The sequence below is a fragment of the Procambarus clarkii genome, chromosome 25, assembly GCF_040958095.1.
Source record: "Procambarus clarkii isolate CNS0578487 chromosome 25, FALCON_Pclarkii_2.0, whole genome shotgun sequence".
Lineage (NCBI taxonomy): Eukaryota > Metazoa > Arthropoda > Malacostraca > Decapoda > Cambaridae > Procambarus > Procambarus clarkii.
The window spans coordinates 3,121,015-3,142,108 of NC_091174.1; the positions used below are offsets into that span (position 1 = coordinate 3,121,015).

At 37.8% G+C, this 21,094-nt stretch overlaps 1 protein-coding gene across 13 annotated transcripts in view; it reads left to right on the forward strand.

Annotated features, from left to right (window-relative positions):
- Window positions 1-21,094, forward strand: part of LOC123756416 (dentin sialophosphoprotein) — a 170,538-nt gene that overhangs the window by 129,171 nt on the left and 20,273 nt on the right. For 4 of the 13 annotated variants that reach the window (XM_069331165.1, XM_045739555.2, XM_069331160.1 and 1 more), the window contains 11 exons: window positions 712-865; window positions 2,023-2,131; window positions 4,365-4,478; window positions 8,932-9,034; window positions 9,199-9,318; window positions 9,742-9,936; window positions 11,227-11,247; window positions 12,294-12,572; window positions 17,098-17,645; window positions 18,945-19,224; window positions 20,081-20,319. In XM_069331165.1, the coding sequence (XP_069187266.1) occupies window positions 712-865; window positions 2,023-2,131; window positions 4,365-4,478; window positions 8,932-9,034; window positions 9,199-9,318; window positions 9,742-9,936; window positions 11,227-11,247; window positions 12,294-12,572; window positions 17,098-17,645; window positions 18,945-19,224; window positions 20,081-20,319 (2,162 nt within the window). The remainder of the gene's footprint in view (window positions 1-711; window positions 866-2,022; window positions 2,132-4,364; window positions 4,479-8,931; window positions 9,035-9,198; window positions 9,319-9,741; window positions 9,937-11,226; window positions 11,248-12,293; window positions 12,573-17,097; window positions 17,646-18,944; window positions 19,225-20,080; window positions 20,320-21,094) is intronic. The other 9 variants (XM_045739564.2, XM_069331166.1, XM_045739556.2 and 6 more) reach the window with 8 other exon arrangements.

Sequence of the window (21,094 nt, forward strand, 5' to 3'; positions counted from 1 at the left end):
GCTGGAAGGCTTTCATTCTAACTTTCCTGTCTTCAGTGTCGAGATATTACTAAACATTTAAGTTGGAGGTATTTTGGAACATGTATTTGTGACCACAATTTTAGCTTGAATGTTAAAACTGTCCTGTATATGCATAATTGTTTATATATCTTTAAGCTTTAATATTTTCATGTAATAGTTTTTTAGGGGCTTGATATAGCACTAATTAAATTATGATGATAATGCAGCTTACGTGTTGGCTTCCTACAACTGCATGTTTGTAAATAAATATTTTAGATGATGAATGCACAGTACAGGTATGTCTTTCTGTAAACTTTTAAGTCCTCCTTTCTATGGAACGTAAATAATAAAACGTGAGATTCATAAAACTTTTTGTAAATGCATACAATACTAATATGAAGTGTTTGTTGTTGGCTAACTAAAGGATGACTCCCCACTTTCTATTACATGGTGGCACTTTTTGTTAGACGTCTGTCTTGTGGTTATTTTAGGCATTTTAATGTTTAATGAGAAAGCATATGTTGTCAACTTGTAAACTATTTGTAAATATTAGCCACTTCATTAGTGTGGGTATGTGTGAAGATGATGCAACTTTTTGACTCTGTTGATCATTGTTATGAATACTTAACTAGTTTCGATTATACCGTATTAACTGTTAATAAATGGTGTGCCAATGATGAATTGTGTATTAACTGTTACTTGTTATTACAGAAAGTGGAAGAGCGCTCGGGTAAGCCCCCTGTTGGTCGACCTAGGAGTGGAACCATTGGAGCCACTGGTCTCCAGCAGGGGCGGCGTGGTGGTGGTTATCATTCAGAGGGCTACTTTTCCTCGGACCAAGACGACGAGGTGCCTCGAAGAACAGGTTAGTTGGGTCCCGAGACGGGAAATAAGGAGGAGACTGCATAGGGATGGCCAAAAACAATGTATATCTTTGTGCAGCAGTTGTTCTCTTATGGACAGGTACCAGATATTTAATAGGAAATGTTTCTAAAAATTGAAAGAAAAGAGTGTTTTTGTTAGTGTGGTCTAACATCATCATGGTAACCTCTTGCTAATGTTTGCCAAGTTAGATTTAAAAATATTCACTTGTACAGTAAAACAAATACTATATATTTCAAATAATTATTAAAAGATTTACTCACTGAACTTATTTTAAATTAATAGAAGTCCATAAATAATTTGATCAAATACTGTACAGTAACAACATACTGGCTGTAGGTGTGTTACGTAGACTTGTGTTGTCTGAGTGTCTTGCTTGGTGTTTCATCCCAGTGCACAACTCGCATGAAATTTAAGAAACCATTTCTTTCTTGTGACCGTACACGAAGGTTTCTTATGGGTGGAATCAGTAATAGTGTTAATAATAATACAGATGTTAGTGTTAATTGGTGAAACGTAAGGGAACATGCACTATAAATAGTTTTGTTGTTTATTTGAACTTGTAGGCAGGGAGGGGGAAAATAATTGGCCAGTTAATGTTACTGATTTGCTTATACAGTACATACATATATATATCTATCTGGAAGGAGATGCCTTGTATAACAATGCTAGCTAAGCCCACTTGATTTACTTCGTGAAATATATTTTGCACATAGTGCCAACTTTGCTGTATTTGCCTAATCATAACTGTGGAAGGCAAATCTAGTTTTCTATGCCCTTCCTATTAGCCTTATTGTACCTGTTGCATTATATTTTAACTTTCCCTCATATTCATATGATTTGTTGTATCTCATTTTAAAGTTGTGGATAGAGGTGGTTTCTACTTTCAATTTTTGCACTTGACCATTATACATGGTAAAGGTATTTCCTTAAATTCTTACTTTATCGTATTTCCAGTTTCCATCTGTCTTCTAGTTCTACTTTTATCATGTTATTAAGCTGTTCTTGTTCACATTGTTTGTTTCCTTGTACAGTACTCCTCTATTCTTTATATTTGTGTACAGTATTAAAAGTGACTAATGTTTCATTTACCAATAAACTTAGTGGAAATCTAAGAGCAATTCTGCTAATTCTTTCCAGAACTTAAATCTCCACGATCTCCTCGCACACCGGAACTTCAATCCCCGCAGACGCCCCAACGCTTAGTTCGATCATCTTCACAAGATTCTGCTAAAGGGACTAGTCTCAGGTCTGTTCATATACTGTTCAGTACTGGTATATAATTTCTAGAAATGTATTTTGTAGAATTTAGAAGACGGCAGTGTTGGCGATATATTTCCGTACATATTTCCATTGTAATCAGATTGAGTAATTTTCAAATTACAAATCATGTTACAGTACCATACATCCTTATTTGTACTATGACAGCTCCAAGCATTCAACTCATGGTAAGGTGCAACCTCATGTCTCTTGATGGCTGTCTATTGACAATTTTATTTTGCATTCACCTATTGCATATATGCAGTGGTATAGCTGGGGGAGTGGGAGCAATGGCAGCAACTGAGCACATACTGTTTTTTTTTATTAAGCTAATACTGTATGTTGACATAATGATTATAAAGACACTGATCAAAAGCCATTAGATAAAGCAGTAAGAAATAAGGGTTAATTTGTACAATATGTAATTAAGGCATCAGTGGTCAAACCATGAGAAATGTAGAGGAGATGTCCAGGGCAGGGGGTGGGGGGGTTCAGCACCTAACTCAGGGGCTCTTAACACATGCGTGTTAAATCTTAACACATGCATGTGCAAATGTATATGCAGGGATGTGTTTCCCTGGCAGAGGATGAGCCATGGCTGATAAGTCTCGCCTCCTTCACTGACTGGTGTACAAGTTTCAGAACTTATTGGGCTCTTTCATACCTACACTAACATTCTTAGTGTGCATTGCTGTTCTATTGTAAATTCTTGCTATTTGTTCACTATTGATTCTGGGAATTTTTTTTTGCCCCAGTGGCTCATTCAGGTACTTATTTCTATCTACCAGTATGTCCCCTTGGTTGTGTACCACCCATGCTAAATAGTTTAAATATGTGTACAAAAAGATAATAAGCACTAGGATTATAGCAAACTCAAGTGTTGAAAATGACATCAACAGTGTACAGTACTTAAATTCATGATTCCTACTGGCTTGTGTTCATTCTCTTGCCATTGTACTTTGTTTCTGCTGAGCTTGCCAATAAGTAGTGCAGCTGTCAAATGATCCTTTAGCCGACTTGAACTCGTAAAAGTCTTCCTGCCCTCAACAATGGATGTAGACATGGTTTTCTGGGTTAGTTTTGCTCTCAATTGTAAGATAATTACCGATGTGGAATATGATAAATTAATTATTAATTTATTAGAATGAAGCCTATGTAAGAGGCGGTTGTATTTGCTTCATACATAATTCATATTGTTTCCACTGTACGGTACTTATGAAATATACGATAAGTTAATAACGCACACACTTTAAGGATTAGCGTTATTAGGAAAATAAATGCATGAATTTACTAGAGAACTTCTTTTCAAATACAAAGTAACAGGTTCATTGATTCAAAATGTTTGTAATTTAAATAAAATTTAAATATTGAGACTGGAAAAACGTTTGTATACAGGGTGGCACTTTTTCATGTTGCCATCCACAAATGTTAGACCCCTGGCTATGCCACTGATTACTACACTATATTATTTAGTTTAATTTATGCTCATATTTCTTTTAGCCTTTGAATATACCATTTGTTAATTTTGAGTTTTGCACAAAAGAAATATGGTATTAATTTTTGTATTTCAAATCATGTTTTTTTTTATTCCTTTCTATGCATTTTAGTTCTGTGTCTTTTGCTTGTGTGTGTTGAATGTAGCATGTTTTGGCATTGTTTATGAACATAGGCTCTCCAAGTGAAACAGTAAGTTAGGCACACTTTTCCATGATTACCTTGAAACACAAATATTACTTGTATAACTCTTCTCTTTAGTAAAAATTAAAATTTAATAATTGTAACTAAAATATCTTAACTCCTGGAATGAGCATGTATTTTATTCACTCACAAACCACGAAGCAGTGGAAATATTGCACGTTTGAAAATACTTACACCACGCAGATGCACTGAGCAAGAACGTGACACCAAGCGTGTTGACATTCTTCATCATTCTTCGCCCACGATCTATGATTACATGGCAGTGTGACATACAGTAATTATTTGGTGGATGGAAATGTTAATCATAGTTTTAGTGTCAAGAAAATTTGAATAACCACTCAAGTACTAACCCACTTCAGTTGACTTGCGCTAATAAGAGGAATAAGGTGAGCTAATTGTTTGGAAGGCTAATAGTAGAGCCTCAATTCACAGTAATGCAGAGTGAACTAACATAAAGGTAGTAGATCTGCAACTAGCAAACAGGAGACTGCTTTCGCTGACACCAGTATCACGTCTCCCGCCAGGATGCACACTCCTAGCCCAGATAATGTTAGCAGGACCTCCCACGCCATGACCCTCAACGAATCGGCCTCCTACTTGATCGAGAAGTTGATGAACAACACCCCAGAGACCCAGAGGTACGACCCAATGCTCACCCAAGCTAAAGTACTGACGAGATTACCCAGCAGATGCTCCTTACTGCAAATGCAAGAATAGTGCTATAGAAAGCTTTAGTTACAGAACATTATTGCTCAAGCTTTGCTCACAGCAATCATATATAAGTGAATTTTTTGCTTGGCAGTAGATGTTTTAGTTCATTCAGAAGCACCTCAAGGTTATTTGGTGAGGGTTTATCATTTTTAGAAGCCGTTTACTGCTGTTACAAAACGCTCATTGATAAAACTTTGTGGAGCTGGTTATATGTTTTAATTAAATGCAAATTTACTTCTTTCTTGATCTGGTCAATTCTAAACAGTAAATAACTGAGGTGCCGATTGTGTAATGGAATGTCAATTCGAATACCGATACTCTACTGCATCACTACACCACCTGCCATAAATGCAAATGTCAAAAACATGCGTAACTATTACTAATATAAGTTGTGTGTGAAGCTGCCTAACAGTTTTTCATTTAGGGATGAATTTCATTAAAATCTGCAGGCACAACACGCGCACAACTTTTTTTTTATTTAAAATACCAACCTTTTAGCTTTACTTCTCATGTCCTGTATTTTATGGCTGGGGACTAATCTTCCCGAAATTTTGTTCCACTAAAGCTATGTGGAATGTGAGATGAATAAATCGGGTTTGGAAGTATCATACTTGGAAGTGACAATAGATTTTAAGGAATGAAAGTTTAGTGTTCTAGTTTTATGGAAATCCCCCCAGTAAATGTTGCTGATGAGTAAAAGGGAATAAAATGAAAATGAAAATGAGTGAATCGTTAGTTTTGCTAGGAACAGAAAGCCTATATGTATTTCAGGCTTACATTGAGGTCCCCTTTTCCCCAGCCAAGTACTGACCCTTCCTAGGATACAACCCTATGGTTTCCTAACTCCTGGGTGGACAGAGGCATTAGGTGAATGGAAACATGCCCAACCATTTCTGTCTTGCCAGGCATCCTCGACTGTTAGTCAAAAATGAAGCCAATTGTACTAAGAGAGCCTTACAATGTGAGAAGAATATGAAATATATAATTTTTCAACTTCCCTCGACAGTGAAGAAAAAAACATTATATAAACAGCGTGTGTGTGTGTGTATATATATATAAAATACAATACAATACATTTTTAGTGGTTGGGCATCTTCATAAGGTTATCTTGAGATGATTTCGGGGCTTAGCGTCCCCATGGCCCGGTCCTCGACCAGGCCTCCTTTTTTTTTTACACCCCCAGGAAGCAGCCCGTAGCAGCTGTCTAACTCCCAGGTACCTGTTTACTGCTAGGTAACAGGGGCATCAGGGTAAAAGAAACTTTTTTCCCATTTGTCTCTACCTCCACCGGGGATTGAACTCGGAACCTCAGGACCACGAATCCGAAGCACTGTCCACTCAGCTGTCAGGCATGCTTAACAAACCTGATGGTTCAACAACAGTGAAGATACAGCAGCAATCGGAAAGATGGTTAGAGTGAATCTCCCTTGATTGGCAAGAAACCTTCGACACTGTCCCCCACAGATCATTAATTCACTAGTTGAAGAAGCTGGCTGAGGTAAGAAAGGAGATACTGGAATTTACCAGAGAGCCACTAACACTAGTGGCCTCAACAAGGACAGGAAGCCGGTGACTTGTCGAAAGTCCCTTCCCCCTCCCCCATTTGACTTGACCTTTTCCTGTTGTACTTTAAAAGGTGACAGTATTTTGGGATTTACAGCTTCGGCAGATAGACAGTTCCATGGGTTTATAACCCTGTGGGTGAAAAAGCATCTCCTGTTCTCGGTCCTACATTGTGGTTTGTTGAGCTTGAAACCGTTGCTCCTTGCTTGTGTTACATCTGGGCTTTTAAAGAAATTTTCCGGATCAACATCCTCCAAATTGTTTGGTACTTTAAGTTTCAATGAAATTTGCCCTGTCATGCCTGGTTGGTTTGCAGTGCTTTTTGCCCCTGTAGCCCTCAACTGTTCCTGATACGTGAGTTGACTTGGCTCTGGAATGATTTTTGTTGCCCGGTGTTGCACTTTCTTCTGAGCAGCTATGTCCTCCTCAAGATGTGGAAGATATGCTTGGATTCAGTAATCCAAATGGGGGCACACCAGAGATTTATACAGCTGAACCACTACCTTTTTTTCCTTAAAGTCAAAGGTACTCTTGATTATTCCAAGGGTTTGGTTAGCTTTTTTGACTACTACTGCTACCTGCTGTGCAACTTTTATTGAGAGGTAAATTTTGATTCCAAGGTCCTCTTCATTAATCTGCTGTAATGTAATGTTATTAATTTGGTGGTTGTGTGGGTTATGCCCCAAATGCAGGATCTTGCATTTGTCAATCTTTGACCATTTGTGGAGTTCATGTAGATCTTTGTGAGGCTTCAATATTATTATAATTCCCCAATTTTTGTGGTTTATCTGCAAATTTGATGTGGTTTGTAATATTCTCATCTATGTCATTGATGTATATGACAGAAAGGGTTCGTCCCAATATGGAACCCTGTGGTATCCCCACTTACCACATTTCTCCAATCAGATTCATTCCCATTTAGCATGATACCTGGTTGATACCTGGTTGATGGGGTTCTGGGAGTTCTTCTACTCCCCAAGCCCGGCCCGAGGCCAGGCTTGACTTGAGAGTTTGGTCCACCAGGCTATGGCTTGGAGCGGCCCGCAGGCCCACATACCCACCACAGCCCAGTTGGTCCGGCACTCCTTGGAGGAGTGACTTTTTGCTTTGTTTTAAACAATGTTTTATTCATTCTAGTATTCTTACATTTATTTCATGTGCCTGTAATTTCTTTGCCAGTTTTTCATGTGGTACCTTATCAAAGGCATTAGGAAAATCCATGTATACTACATCCAGCAGAAGTCCTTTATCTGAGTAGCTGGTTACCGTTTCCCAAAATCAAATCAAATGTTTATTTAGGTAAAGGACATACAAGGGGTGATACAGATTTTGATATTTATAGATAGAGCTAGTACATACAATACCTAAAGCCACTATTACGCAAAGCGTTTCTGGCAGCGAGCAAGTTTGTAAGGCACGATCTGTTGTTAACAAACCCACGTTGTGCCAGTTTCACAAGATTATTCACTGAAGGATGGTGAATGATTCCGTCCCTTAGGATTTATTCCATGAGCTCTCAGATGTGTGATGTCAAGTAACATACCTGACACACTACCCAATAACTAGCAACTCCACACAAAGTTTGCTGGATCTGTTTGCATGTGTCAAACTCTGACAGTGAGAGTACAAGAGAGTTTGTGAGAGTACAAACAAATTGTATTCTCACAGGTGTTTTACTACAGTAGTTTTATTGAGATTTGTTAATATTTAAATGAATAATGGTAATAATAAGCAGATTTGTTCAAATTACCACTGCATATTCATGTATTTTTATTACAACGCTCATTTAATTGGCAGAATTATCATGTCTTGTAAAAACGTAACAATGATAATTTTGTCAATATTACTTGTAATGAAAATGGAAATAAGAGGGAGTTTGAGGATGGAAGAAAGTGTCAAGCAGTTTCCACAGGGTGTGATACTTGCGTTGCTATTGTTCCTTGTTTGTGAATGACCACCTGGATGAGGTAGGATCTTTCATGTCAATGGTGGCAGTCAATACAAAGGTAGCAGATAGCATGGCACATTTTAAAATAATAATCATATTTTTATTTATCAATATGCTTGGACTAGAGTTCCTGGCTGCAAGCAAAGCACATTGACTGTGTGTTTAAATTATAATTGCAAATACACACACACACAACAGTACTATATTGTACACAATTCTGCTCAAAGCCATTTATTGTGACTGTAGTAAGACTTGCCACGGCTTAAGTGATGGATATATATTTCTATGCAATTGTATTTTTAAGAATATTTGTTAATACTGTGTAGTTTATATAGCAAGATCTGCAACCAAAGAAGACCAAGAACATCTTTCATTGATTGGTGGTTGTTTATTTCAACACTACTTTAGTACTGTCTATACAGTAGTCCACAGAAATTTAATACACGTGTCCTCAGTAGCTGTGTGAGTGTTCTTTCCCTCTGTGTGTAATTAGCTTGTGTGTCCATTCTCACTCTTCATTTCAGTCATCAGTTTCTTCTTTAAATTATTTTGTCTTAAGATAATGAAAGATCCTGGGGTGGTTTATGCTCGAGTGTGTTCAGGGTTTGCTTCCATCTTCGTACCATGTGAATCTCTACTTAATACTTGTATGCGTGTCTCATATTAGGTGGCTTTATGTAGGCCTTGTCTCAAATTGATAAGGTTGTCATTTGAGAAACATCACATTGCAATAATACGTTTTAAAGACAATACTGTAAATTTTAAAAGTATATACCAATAAAATATGTTGGTTATTTGCAGAGTTTGTTTTTTAAAGAATATTTGTAATATAAAAAATGTTAAGGCAACAACAAATTCTGGGATTTCAGAAAACAGCCTGGTAAGACTGAAGGTCGAGCCTGTTGCAAATCTGAAAAGAAACCAACAGTTGCTGAAGTCACCGGCCGAGCCAAGAGTGAGAAAGGCAGTAAGGTGGGTGTTGGCACGTCAAAACTCTGTCATCCTATTTACCCCATGTTTCCATTTACACTCTAGATTGCAACTTGTCATTGAAATTATTGATCAATATTATATTATATTAAAATAACAAATAAATTAATAAAATTATGAACAAATCTTAATTTTCCAACGTGCAGATAGCTGTTAAAATGACACCAGAAGGCCGGAAAGAGAGTAATGGTGGCAATAGTGTGGGCACTTGCCACACCTCTGAGGTGAAGCAAGATGTACAGAGTGAAGCAGGCAAAGAGGAGAAGGTGAATATTATATCATTTACATTTTGCATTAATGCAGTTAATGTTATAGTAATGTATAGGAGAACGTATTATTTTTCATATGGATGGTCTTACCTTACCTTGAGGTTACCTTGAGGTGCTTCCGGGGCTTAGCGTCCCCGCGGCCCGGTCGTCGACCAGGCCTCCTGGTTGCCGGACTGATCAACCAGGCTGTTGGACGCGGCTGCTCGCAGCCTGACGTATGAGTCACAGCCTGGTTGATCAGGTATCCTTTGGAGGTGCTTATCCAGTTCTCTCTTGAACACTGTGAGGGGTCGACCAGTTATGCCCCTTATGTGTAGTCTTAGGGAGGTCACTGTTATTTGTCAATTCTATTTGCTTTAAATTTTAAGTGATTTACTGGGATGTATTTTCTCTAATACTGTGCTGGTCTCCAATTCACAGGATGATGTGAGTGAGGCTGGAACCTACACTATTGAGAAAGATTCGTCATCTCCAGAGGTGGAGCAAGCCAGGAATGACATTGACCGAGTGTTTGGTATTTCTGGAACAGAGAGTGAAGTTGATGTGGTTACACCTCGAGGAAACGCTCCAACAGAAGAGCCATGGACACCTGCTCCTGAACATGACAAATTTAAGGTAGAAATTCTGAGAACAACACAAAATTCAGATTTACTTCCTGTACTAATAATCTAATAATTGCCCCTAGTAAAGGAATATTGGAGTTCAAATCCATTAACAAAGATAATGGTAAGAGATTATACTTAAACAAATATGAAGGAAGTAGGTTAGGAAGCTAATGGATGGAAAAGGTGAGAGACAATGGGCAGTAGAGAGGGAAGCGAACAGCACATGAAACGTAGTAGGGATTAAGCTGTTTGAGTTAAGAAGATGCGAATCAATGTTTAAAAGTTTTTAAATTATAACTCTCAGAAAGCATTTCACATCTAGTGCTACTAAGTTATGGAGTGCTGCTGCAGGTATATTGCTGGTGTGACAATGCTAGTGTTTTGTGATGGCCAATTCTAATGTGGGAAATATGGCGACTGAATGTTTATATTAACCTGAATTTCCCAAGGGTCGCCATCTCTAGTGGCCTTGATACAGACATGCATGTCTGCCAATGCTCAAATAAAATTACTAAAAAACTGCTGTATATTTTTATGGAATGATTAATTTGGATGCAAAATAAATGGAAAGGTGGAAATGAAGCAAATGTCTACCTCTTTATTAGTTTGAGGACTGTAGAAGTTTGCACGCTCGTGGGCCCAGAAAAATATATTGGGGAAAATGGCCAATATTTGGGGGAAAATAATACAAATGCTGTGTTTGAAATGTTTTAGTATTTTAAAGTTTTGTAATGGGTTTGGAATAATATAACTGGATTTTCAATGTAATTTGTATGTACATTGCATGTGTTTTGGCTTGTGTGAATGGATATTTTCTAGTGTAGGACTAGCAATTAATTTTGACCAGTTGGTTGATGCATTTTGTTGATGAGTTTTTGTAATACTTGTCAGTTATGGCCATTGTTACATTGTAGGAGTGTGGGAAGGGGATGCTCACTTCTCTATGCTTGAGCATAGAGAAGTGTCCAGCACTGAGCACTGAGCATGGGGGTGCTGCTTGTGAGGCACTAGGAGAGTATCGCCTGGGGTGGGCTTCATTTTCTTTCACCTCACTCTACATATAGTCAATATTTTACTATTAGCTTACACTAATTTTTAGGCATAATAGTGAATATATTTCTTTAGAAATGTCGGTGAAAGGCTGTCCTCAAAATTTTGAAATGTTCGTTATTGGTATGCTTTACTTCGGTGTGTTTTGAGGTTTGTAAGGGGAAGTAGGTGTTTGTTAATGTAGATAGAAATAGTAATTGTGCTTTGTTTTGGTCGGTTGGTCCTTTAATACATATATTTTTCCTTTGAGAAATCTGGACAGAGAGAGAAGGTCAGTGATTTGATTAATGATGTAGGTATGTAGTGGTTTGCTTAGTCATGTTAGTAGTTTAATGTGAACACTGTGTGGTATGTTATCAAGTACACTATTATTATTTATATTGGCCTTAGTATATAAGGCCTTTATATATATAATACTTTATATAGTAGTATTATTTACTTGGCCTTCCTTTGATACGAGTTCACAATATCATAAAATCAAAATATATAAGTGTTTCATGGATATTGTATTTGAATTGATGGCAAATGGTGGCTAGTTGAAATTCTTGCGAAGTTGCATTTTTGGTCTACAAGTTTCACACCCTTTATATCTGTACTGCATGCTTGTACTCTCCTAGTTGTGTTATCACTGTTACGATCTCGTGTAGTTACTGAATTTTTTTGGAATAAAGTACTGTATTCGTTTGAGTTTTTTTCACAGTTCATCGTATTAGTTTTAATAGGGTAGAATTGATGCTTGACCAATCCTAGTAGTAAATAGATCAAGGACTTTTCTCCACTCGATCTTCTCATGATTTTTTTTTTCCTTTCTCCCAAGAAAATATTCTATTTGTCTGTTTGTATGCCCACTTGTTTCTCATAATAATCATATCTTGTTTATGTAAATTTGTTTCTGGTTTGATGCTTTCTTTTGATAATTACTCGTCTAAATTTATAACTCCTTGTGTATCGGCATTTGTTTCTGCATAAATTATAGTTTTAAGATGTTTAAACATATCTGATACAAAAATCATTCCAAGAATCTCCCTAACTCTGAAATGGCTTGGCTAATTAAAAAGCCTTCATGCAAAATAAATTAAAAAACTTGGCAATTGGAGCACAGGATGTAATCACAGCTAGTGATTAGAACAGTTTAAGGCTTAACTGGTGCTTATATTAATGCTTAATCATATATTATTGTTTAAATAACACAAGGACTGTAACGGTAAATGACAGTAATGCAGAATTTCAGTGAGTGAGTAAATTTTGGATGTAATTGATTTAAGTTTTTTGGCCTAGGCAGAGCCATTTAAATAGAGTAATTTTGTTACCCCTCAGAGCCCTGGCAGCTTAAGCCGCAGCAGTCCAAATTGGATTCGACAGTGGGCCGCACAAGTAGCCGAGCACACAAAGCCCTCCGACGCTTCTATTAAAACAGCTCTTGGGTCTCCACGTGGACCCAAGCCCCCTCTTGCATCCCTCTCATCCTCTCAGGAAAGTAGTGATTCCCGTCCCCGCCGAAAGTTGCCCACTCCACCCGCCCACCATTCTCCTTTTGCCATAGCTGCTTTGAAAGCTAATGACTTGTCTGACCATGAAAGTCCCACAAAGGGTCGAGTAAGTATTGTAGTCCATAATTTTGCATCTGCCCTTTCTCTTGGCTATATTCTCTATACCGTACAGCACTTTTATCGCTGTCTCATGTTTGCAAAATTGTATATCATACAATATAAAGAATACAATTTGTACCGTTATTAATAGTGCATGTACGTCTTAAGAAAGCATTTCATTATGTCTACCACTGAGGCTTGCTATTTTTAGTCTTTTTCATCTATTATTTGTATATAGTTGTGTGGTACAGTAGGACGTGCCGTAGTCACAGCCAAAAGGGTTCAATTTCCAAGGCAGACAGAGGTGTTTGGTTAAAGTTCCCTTTTATCTGATGCCTGTGTTTGCCTAGCAGTAAATAGGTGCCCAGGAGCTAGACAACTGTTGTGGGTAGCATCTGAGGAAGGTGAGAAGTTGGCCTAGGGTGACTTTGATAATACTAAGAGGCTTCCTGACTCTGTGGGAAGCCATAAGGTGAACCATACTGTTGCATTTTTCTCGGTGGTAGACTTTGTATTAAATACTCTTGTGTTCTAAACAAATAATGGTCACATTATTTTATTTCAAAAGAAAATGTTACAAAGTCATAATTACTGCTTTCTTTCTTTCAGAAGTTAGAACATTCTCTTGGGTGGTTGAGCAAATTGCCTGCTCCCTGTTTATCATTTTATAAACAAACTCATTCTCTGTATTCTTAACTTCCTAATAGTCTTGTGCTTACTAACCCACATCTTCAAGGTATGCCATTTGGATATGTAAGTTTTACTGTTTTTTAAAGACACCATAGATATAAAATAAAACAAAAACAAATTATTACAAAATTAATTTCTCGCTTAATTTTGATTTTACGAAACTTTTTGATTTAGAAAACAAAATTTTCAAGTGGGAAGTTGTAAAGATAGTGGAGGATTGTGAGGACTACACAGCCCAACCGTAAGCTGTGTGAGTCGGGGAGAGAAGAAACACTACACAATACCACCATAACGTTATTCTACATCACACTCGTATAATCTTTACCGTAGACAACTCTACATTCTTGCAAAACACCAATTAACATTGCCATAAATAAAAATACAAATAAAACTGACAAAATAAAATATAAAAACACTGAAACAAATACAAATAAAAATTAGACACTGTATTACAAGCTTGAATGCAAACTTCTTAACTTGTTGCATCTTCTATTTGATGTTGCTTATGCAGTTTTTGTCAGTGATGGATTTTCTAGACTTATTTCTTATTATAGTTAGTTCTTGTCAGATATCTATAATGGAGTTGTTCATTATAAATCTGCTTTATTTTGAATTTCTTATTTTAATGCTTTATTTTTCCATAGCACAGAATATTTATATTCTTCTCGGATTACTTCATAAATATTTTCACCTTTACATTATTAAGTTTGGTTGTATAGGAAATACAGTGGTACCTCAGCTTATGAATTTAATCCGTTCGCAGAGATGGTTCGTAAGCCGAAAATTCGTAAACTGAAGTGAATTTCCCCATAAGAAATAATGTAAATTTGAATTAATCCATTCCACACTCTCAAAAACATTAACTTCAAAGTAAATTTTATACCTAATTCACCCAAATCTTCAGTACTAAAGTATGTGCAAGTTATTATTTACTTTTACCGATGACTCCTATTGACAATAAGAAGGGGGGAGAAGGAGAGGTTAATGTTTGGAAGGGGAATCCCCTTCCATTATAACATCAGGCAGTGATGACCTCTCAGGGGTGCACTCTCTGGCATGTTTTGTCTACATACCACTAGGACCTGCTTGTGGCTCACTGCTTGCTTGTCTTACTAAGAATCTGTCTAAAGGAACTCGTTTTTCCTTACATTTTAACCCTTGTTTGTAGTAAGACATCACATTGTCATTTAAAAGGTTTTTGCAACAGCCTGCTACAGCTTTATCTGGGTGAGTTTTTTCAACAGAACTTTGCAGTTCTTCCCATACTTCACACATTTTCTTAATGAGGAAGGGACATCCTCTACTGCCTTTACTCACAACTATTTTCTTAGGTTGAATGACTGACTTTCCTGGTTGACTTGAGCTGACTTTCTTGGGACCCATGGCACGATGTATAATTACTTTTATGTTGAAATACCCAAAAATCCGAAAGCACTGAAATTCTTTACAAAGAATTTAGGTGCAATTGTCACTTGGTGGGAGCCACTGGTAAACTGAGGCACGATCCCCATGCCACTACGCGCTAGGTTGGCCCATACGCGTATCAACAAACTCATTTCCCAAGGCAAAGTTCTTAACCCGATTCAAATTTTTCGAAGAAATTGGGCTTGTATCCCGAAAGTTCATAAATAGGGGCGGGGCATTCATAAGCCGAGGTGTCACTGTATAGTAAAAGGGATGTGCTACATTTCAAACTTTGTTATAAAAGTTGTGTCAAAATCTTAAATGGGCTGCTGTTGAACTGAATTCCTGTAACCCACAGAATCAGACAGGTTATCACAAGCCCTTCATTACAGAAGAAAATTTTTACGTTGTCTATGATAGACCATTATAATGATGAACATAAGTCACCATTACAAAGAATGGCACAATGTGGGTGAAAATATTATCCAAGCCACACATGCTTTACTTTTCCTCTTGTCCCTCACCTCTTATTCTTCTTGTCATGCATGGGCGTTTGGTTGTTTATATGGTCTCCGGTGTGTGTTTGTGTGTCACGCTGTTTATATAGTCTTTGGTGTGTGTGTGTCACGCACTCTTGTTAACTTGCTCCTCTCTGTGCTCTGTCTCAAACCTTTGGGAACCTGTCATTACTCGATACAGCTTGATCTTCACCCTGTAACATCCTCTTTACCGAGCATACTCCAGTCTTTCCTCTTCTATATGTTTTATACATGTATTTTTCAATTTGAGTGTGTGCTTATGTGGCATGATCATTTGAAAATATGCTGTGAATACAGTATTTTCAATTGTGGCATTTATGGCTCAAGTTAGTTCTATTAGGGATGCTATGATAGCTCAAATGCAATGCTATACATTTTTGGTTCAAATAGGTGGTGCTACTAGCGAGTGTTAGTCACTTTATTAGTTAAAACTGGTAAAATATGATCAGACATAATAAAGTAATTGTATTGTATAGCCTATTATTTAATAGACTATAGTTTATAACAATGTAGCTAGGTTGCATGGTTATTTCTGAATTATAATGCTTTGTTGCTATTTTAAGTAGGATTACACTGAGTATAGGAGAGAGAATAATGCATGGTGACGTTTGAGGTATCGGTGCCACTGGGTCATACGTCTGTGTAAGTGAAGCACTCAGATATCATCCAGCCTAAATGAACAGTAGAAAGCTCAAATCTCACTAAAAGAAAATCGGTTACAAACCTTCCTTGACAACTTTGTTAATGCACAAGAAGAGCCTCGGGGAAACTAATGGCTGCCTTCTCTTCCTCCTCCTAACTCCACATGGCAGCACCTGATGAAATCCACCTCACCAAGCCTTCTCACTCATTCCAGTGTCAGAAAAACAGAGAACCAAAATAAAATAGTAGTAGTAGTAGGAGTAGGCATTCATCAGTCTCGGGAGACTGTAATGAAATTATTTCATTCATCAGGGATAATGTAAGGTGGTTTGGTTAGGTAGACCAGGTTCAAGCACTGCCATTTGGTGGCTGGAGGAGTGGGTGCATTGCTAAAGAGGGCTTGTAAAGCCTTTCTCAGTGTCTAATTTATGCTTTAATTAGCTCCCTTTAGCTGAATAACCTCCAGCGGTCCTTAGTACTAGTATAACTGCAAGGGTATTGAAATATTTTCTATGGGGCTGGTTCCTTCAATGTTGCCCTATCCAACTGCAAGATTTGTTCCTGCCGACACTAAAATATTGCTTTGGATTCCATTCATAATTTATTTTGGGTTTTTGAGGCATCACATTCGGCTGCTGTCTAAAGCATATTCTAATGTTACCTTGGACAGGAATATTGTCAGTTAGGGTACCATTTATGCCACAACTTTATACTGTGCAAGATCAATATGTAAGTGTTAGGAAGCACTGGAGAACGCATTCCAGCACAGAATGGCCAGAAAGTGGTTCATTCAGTTACATGTAAATTGTCTGTTTTGGGAAGTTCACCCTATCTTCAACCCTCATGGGAAAAGCTGCTTACAATGCTGTTGCAGAGTTGAATGACAGAGTGGTTCTGTAGGACTTTGATTTTGTGAAATGAAAAGCCACCTGTGCTGAATGGAACTCTAGCACTCTGTAGCACCCATGTGATCTTATGGGCAGTTTGAAAGCTCTCTGTGCTGTGCAGTATGTCACTTAGCCTCATTGCATGATCTGTTCAGGAAATCAGAGGGACTTAGAGGACCAGCAAATTGCTTTGCTCAATTTTATGTTTATAATCAAAACATTTGTCTTCTTTTTAACCACATTATTCTAGTTTTAATTTATGCAAGTACAGTAGTACTATAGTACTTATTTTATGGAGTAGGTCTAATTATTGCATACAATTATGTCTTGGTATCTATGAATTGTTTGAATAACTTCCTCTTTCCTTCAGCAGCACCAGGAGCTTTTTAGCTCCCCAGTTCTGGGGCAAATTGACTACAGCCGCGATACAGAGTCTCTTCTCCGTGACACTGAGCAACTTGTCACTTCTCTTCAGGCCCGAGTTGATATGAACAAAGGCATTCCATTGGGCCTCAGGGGCTCATCCTTTGAATCGCACGACTCTGGAGGAGATTCTGACCTGGACACTAGCACTTCATATCCCATCAACGACGACGACGACAGACTCTTGAAAACGGTTGGCTCCCAGCTGAAGACCAAACTGAAGCTCGCTGGTATTGATGGCCTGCCGAAGACACCTCCAGTGGCAACTAGTCCTCGAAAAGCTGATCCACTGGCACTGGAGACTAGACTCAAGCTAACAAGTCATTTCAAGAGGGAGAGATCTATAGTGTCGGACAGTGGGTACGATATTTATACAGCTGGCAAGGAAGACAACAGCCTACAGTCAGATAGCAGTAGTGAAGCCAGTGAACCCATTAAGGATAGTCGCAAGCCCACTGATAATAACCCTCCCCTCAAGTTCAATAGAGCCTTTAGGTATAGTAGCACAAACACTTAGTCAATTTTATTGTTCAGTAGTCTACAATTAGTTGAATATTACAGTAATGGGCTAATTAAAAAAAAATATCACGGTCCTTAGTTTTGGTGCAGTTGGTGCTACAATTGTTATATAAGTTACTAATTAAAGGAATCATCACGTGTCCCTAGTATTGCCACAGTAGCTGCTATGCATTTATATTTATTATCTCAATATCTTTAAGTCACACCTATCCAAATTCTAAACTTGATTACAAGCTCTGATCTAATTTCAGTTAGAAGATCGAGATATAGATATATATATAAAATAAACAATCGATATGTATGTTTAATCATCAGGCATGAGGTCTGTTGTAAGCAGTTTTGGCTTGGTGTTAGACTTAACGTGGTTGTCTAAGAATATAAATGCCATTAAATAATGGCCAGAAATGTACGAATAATTACTAAAATTGTCTCGAGCCGATTCTAAATTATTTTCAATCTAATCTGGAGCCTGTAACCTACTTTAGAATTTGGTTTAGAACTTTAAAATATAACTTTAAATTTAAAAAATTTTTAATATAATTTAATCTTACGCTTTTATTAAATTTTTTTTTACTTGTATATTGTGTGTTTGGTTTGTGTGTGTATGTGTGTGCATGTGTTGCGCTGAATATTGGTAACTACAACAATATAAGGTTAAATGCCAAATCAGCAACTGTTGTAAATGATGTGAGAAAAGGCTTCTTAAATCCAACAAAATAAAAAAAAAGTTGAAATATTTATCAAATTATTAAGGTAATGTTTCAAAAGTCAAATGTTTTCACAAGCTAAACACTTCAAATTCTCAATTGAAAGTTGGATATTATGAAACATTTGTGGGTGGGGGGGTTGTCTTGAGATGATTTCGGGGCTTTAGTGTCCCCACGGCCCAGTCCTCGACCAGACCTCCACCCCCAGGAAGCAGCCCGTGACAGCCGACTAACACTCGGGGTACCTATTTTACTGCTAGGTAACAGGGGCATAGGGTGAAAGAAACTCTGCCCATTGTTTCTCGCCGGCGCCTGGGATCGAACCCAGGACCACAGGATCACAAGTCCAGCGTGCTGTCCGCTGGCTTGCTGCTGGAGTGATTGTTTAGCCATTGTGTAATAATGAATGCAGTGACATTTAATTGTTTTTTTAATGTCATTAACCTTCTTGTCCTTTACTTACCTCTTCCCATCCTGATGCCTGCCCACTCTGTGAAAGGGGAAATAGGGTAGTGATAATGTGTTTGTATATTACTACTATATTACAGTAGCTTCATTAATTTTGCAGCTTGAGAAGAGCTCGTCTGGCAAGTGAGGAGCCAGCTCAGCAGCAGCACAAGGCCCCATCACCTGTTGATAAGAAAAAGATTGCAAGACCCTCTAGTGCTGGCAACTTGACAGCAAGTCGTAAGATTCCTCTCGCCCAGAGTAAGAGTCATCAGGGGGGACAGACGTCTCGAGGTGGTTCTCATTCGCAGGCAACGACGCCTAAAAGTAGTTCCAACGACTTCAGTAGAGGAGACGGTGGAAGGTTTAGTTTGCGGTTGCCCCATTCTGCGTCCACGACAGTAAGCGTTATCAATTTTGACTTGCCATTTTGTATGGAATACTGTAGAGAAGTTGGGCATTGTTCATCCAACCATATATAATGTATTTTTTTTACCATATATGGTAAATCATAGGATACCTTTTGATCCCTGAATTCAATGGGATTTATTTAGGGGAAAAGTTATATTTCCTAATTATAAGGATATTGGCAGTTCCTCAAGCTTCAAGAATAATCTCCCTATATTTATTCTTAGAACTTAGAACTATTAATTCTTAGAATTCTATATATAGTTTCTCACTCCTCACTAGCCCTCAGATACATTTATGATAAAATATTAAATCTTTGCATTATTTCAACCAATTACATTTTTTATCCTGTGTACCTCATAAGATAGGCCGCAATTACAGTCACAGTTCAGGACATAAAATAGGGTCTTTCTTGTCCAAGTTCAGGGGTTCTTAATTGGGGCTTCTCAGACCTGGTGTGAGAGACGGGTTTCTCAGGGGTATGAAGATGCTGTGATCAAATGTGGATCATCTTCAGGCAGTTGTATATAACCACAATGTGTACCTGTAATTAATTCCAATGACTGTTCTTTCATAAATTTGAAGGGATGATGCAAGAATGACATGGAGGTTTTGAAGAAGTGTGAGTGGGGGGGGGGGGGGAAGGGTTTTAGAATTGGTAAACTAGGAGGTAGCAAACCATTGGTACAGTGTACCAATGTTTTGCTACTTCCTTCTTTACATTCTTCTTGAATGTAAAGAAAAATTCATTCAAAATTCTACATAATATATTAATAGTATGATACACAGTACAGAGTACAGTATATGCAATAAATAAAGTTTCACAGCTTTGTGTTTGTATTTCAACAGGCTGTCTCCAAATCACCATCACGGACAAATGTGAGAAAAGAGCTTGCGTCAGGTACGAGGAGAGGTGCACCTCGCTCCAACTCTACACTGTCTGCTAAGGAAGTCGATTTTCAAAATTGGAAACGGCGTAAAAATTATGATCCAATGAAAGCTGCAGCAGAGGGACGAAAAAAAGTTGATAAGAAAAGTGATAAGCTGCCTCAAGGCAATACCATAAGTTCGTCGGATAGATCTCCAAGGTACGTTCACCACATTTACACGGGCATGTTGATAACTACTAGTACAAAGAAAATTTATAGTTCATATAATACCTTCAAATTTCCACATAATTTGTACTCTAAAGTACAAATTATGTGGAAAGGAATTACAGAACTCTAATAAAGAATGAGACCTAGGGGTGGTTTTTAATAGTAAGCTGTCGCCAGTGGAACCCACAAAGAACATTGTGAGAGGAGCATATACGTCGCTTTCCAACTTCAGATTTGCTTTTAATTACATGGATGGTGAAATACTAAAACTGTTCATGACTTTTGTGAGACCAAAATTGGAATATGCATCAGTTGTATGGTCCTATATCTCAAGAAGCACATCAATAAACTGGAAAAGGTGCAACGGCATGCTACAAAATGGCTTCCAGAACTGAAAAACAAGAGTTACGAGGAGTGACTAGAGGTGTTAACATGCCAAAATTAAAATAGAAGAAAAAGAAGTGATAGGATCACCACTTGAAAAATACTAACAGGAATAGACCAAATTGACAAAGAGGAATTCCAGAAACCAGCAACTTCACAAACAAGAGGACTCAGATTCCAGCTAAGGAAACAGAAGGGCCAAAAAAATATTAGAAAGTTTTCTTTTGCAAACAGAGTGGTACACGGTTGGAACAAGTTAGGCGAGGTGGTGGTGGAGGCCAAAACCATCAGTAGTTTCAAAAGGTTATATGACAGAGTACTGTGAAGACGGGACACCAGCGTAGCTCTTATCCTGTAACTACACTTAGGTAATTACTTGATC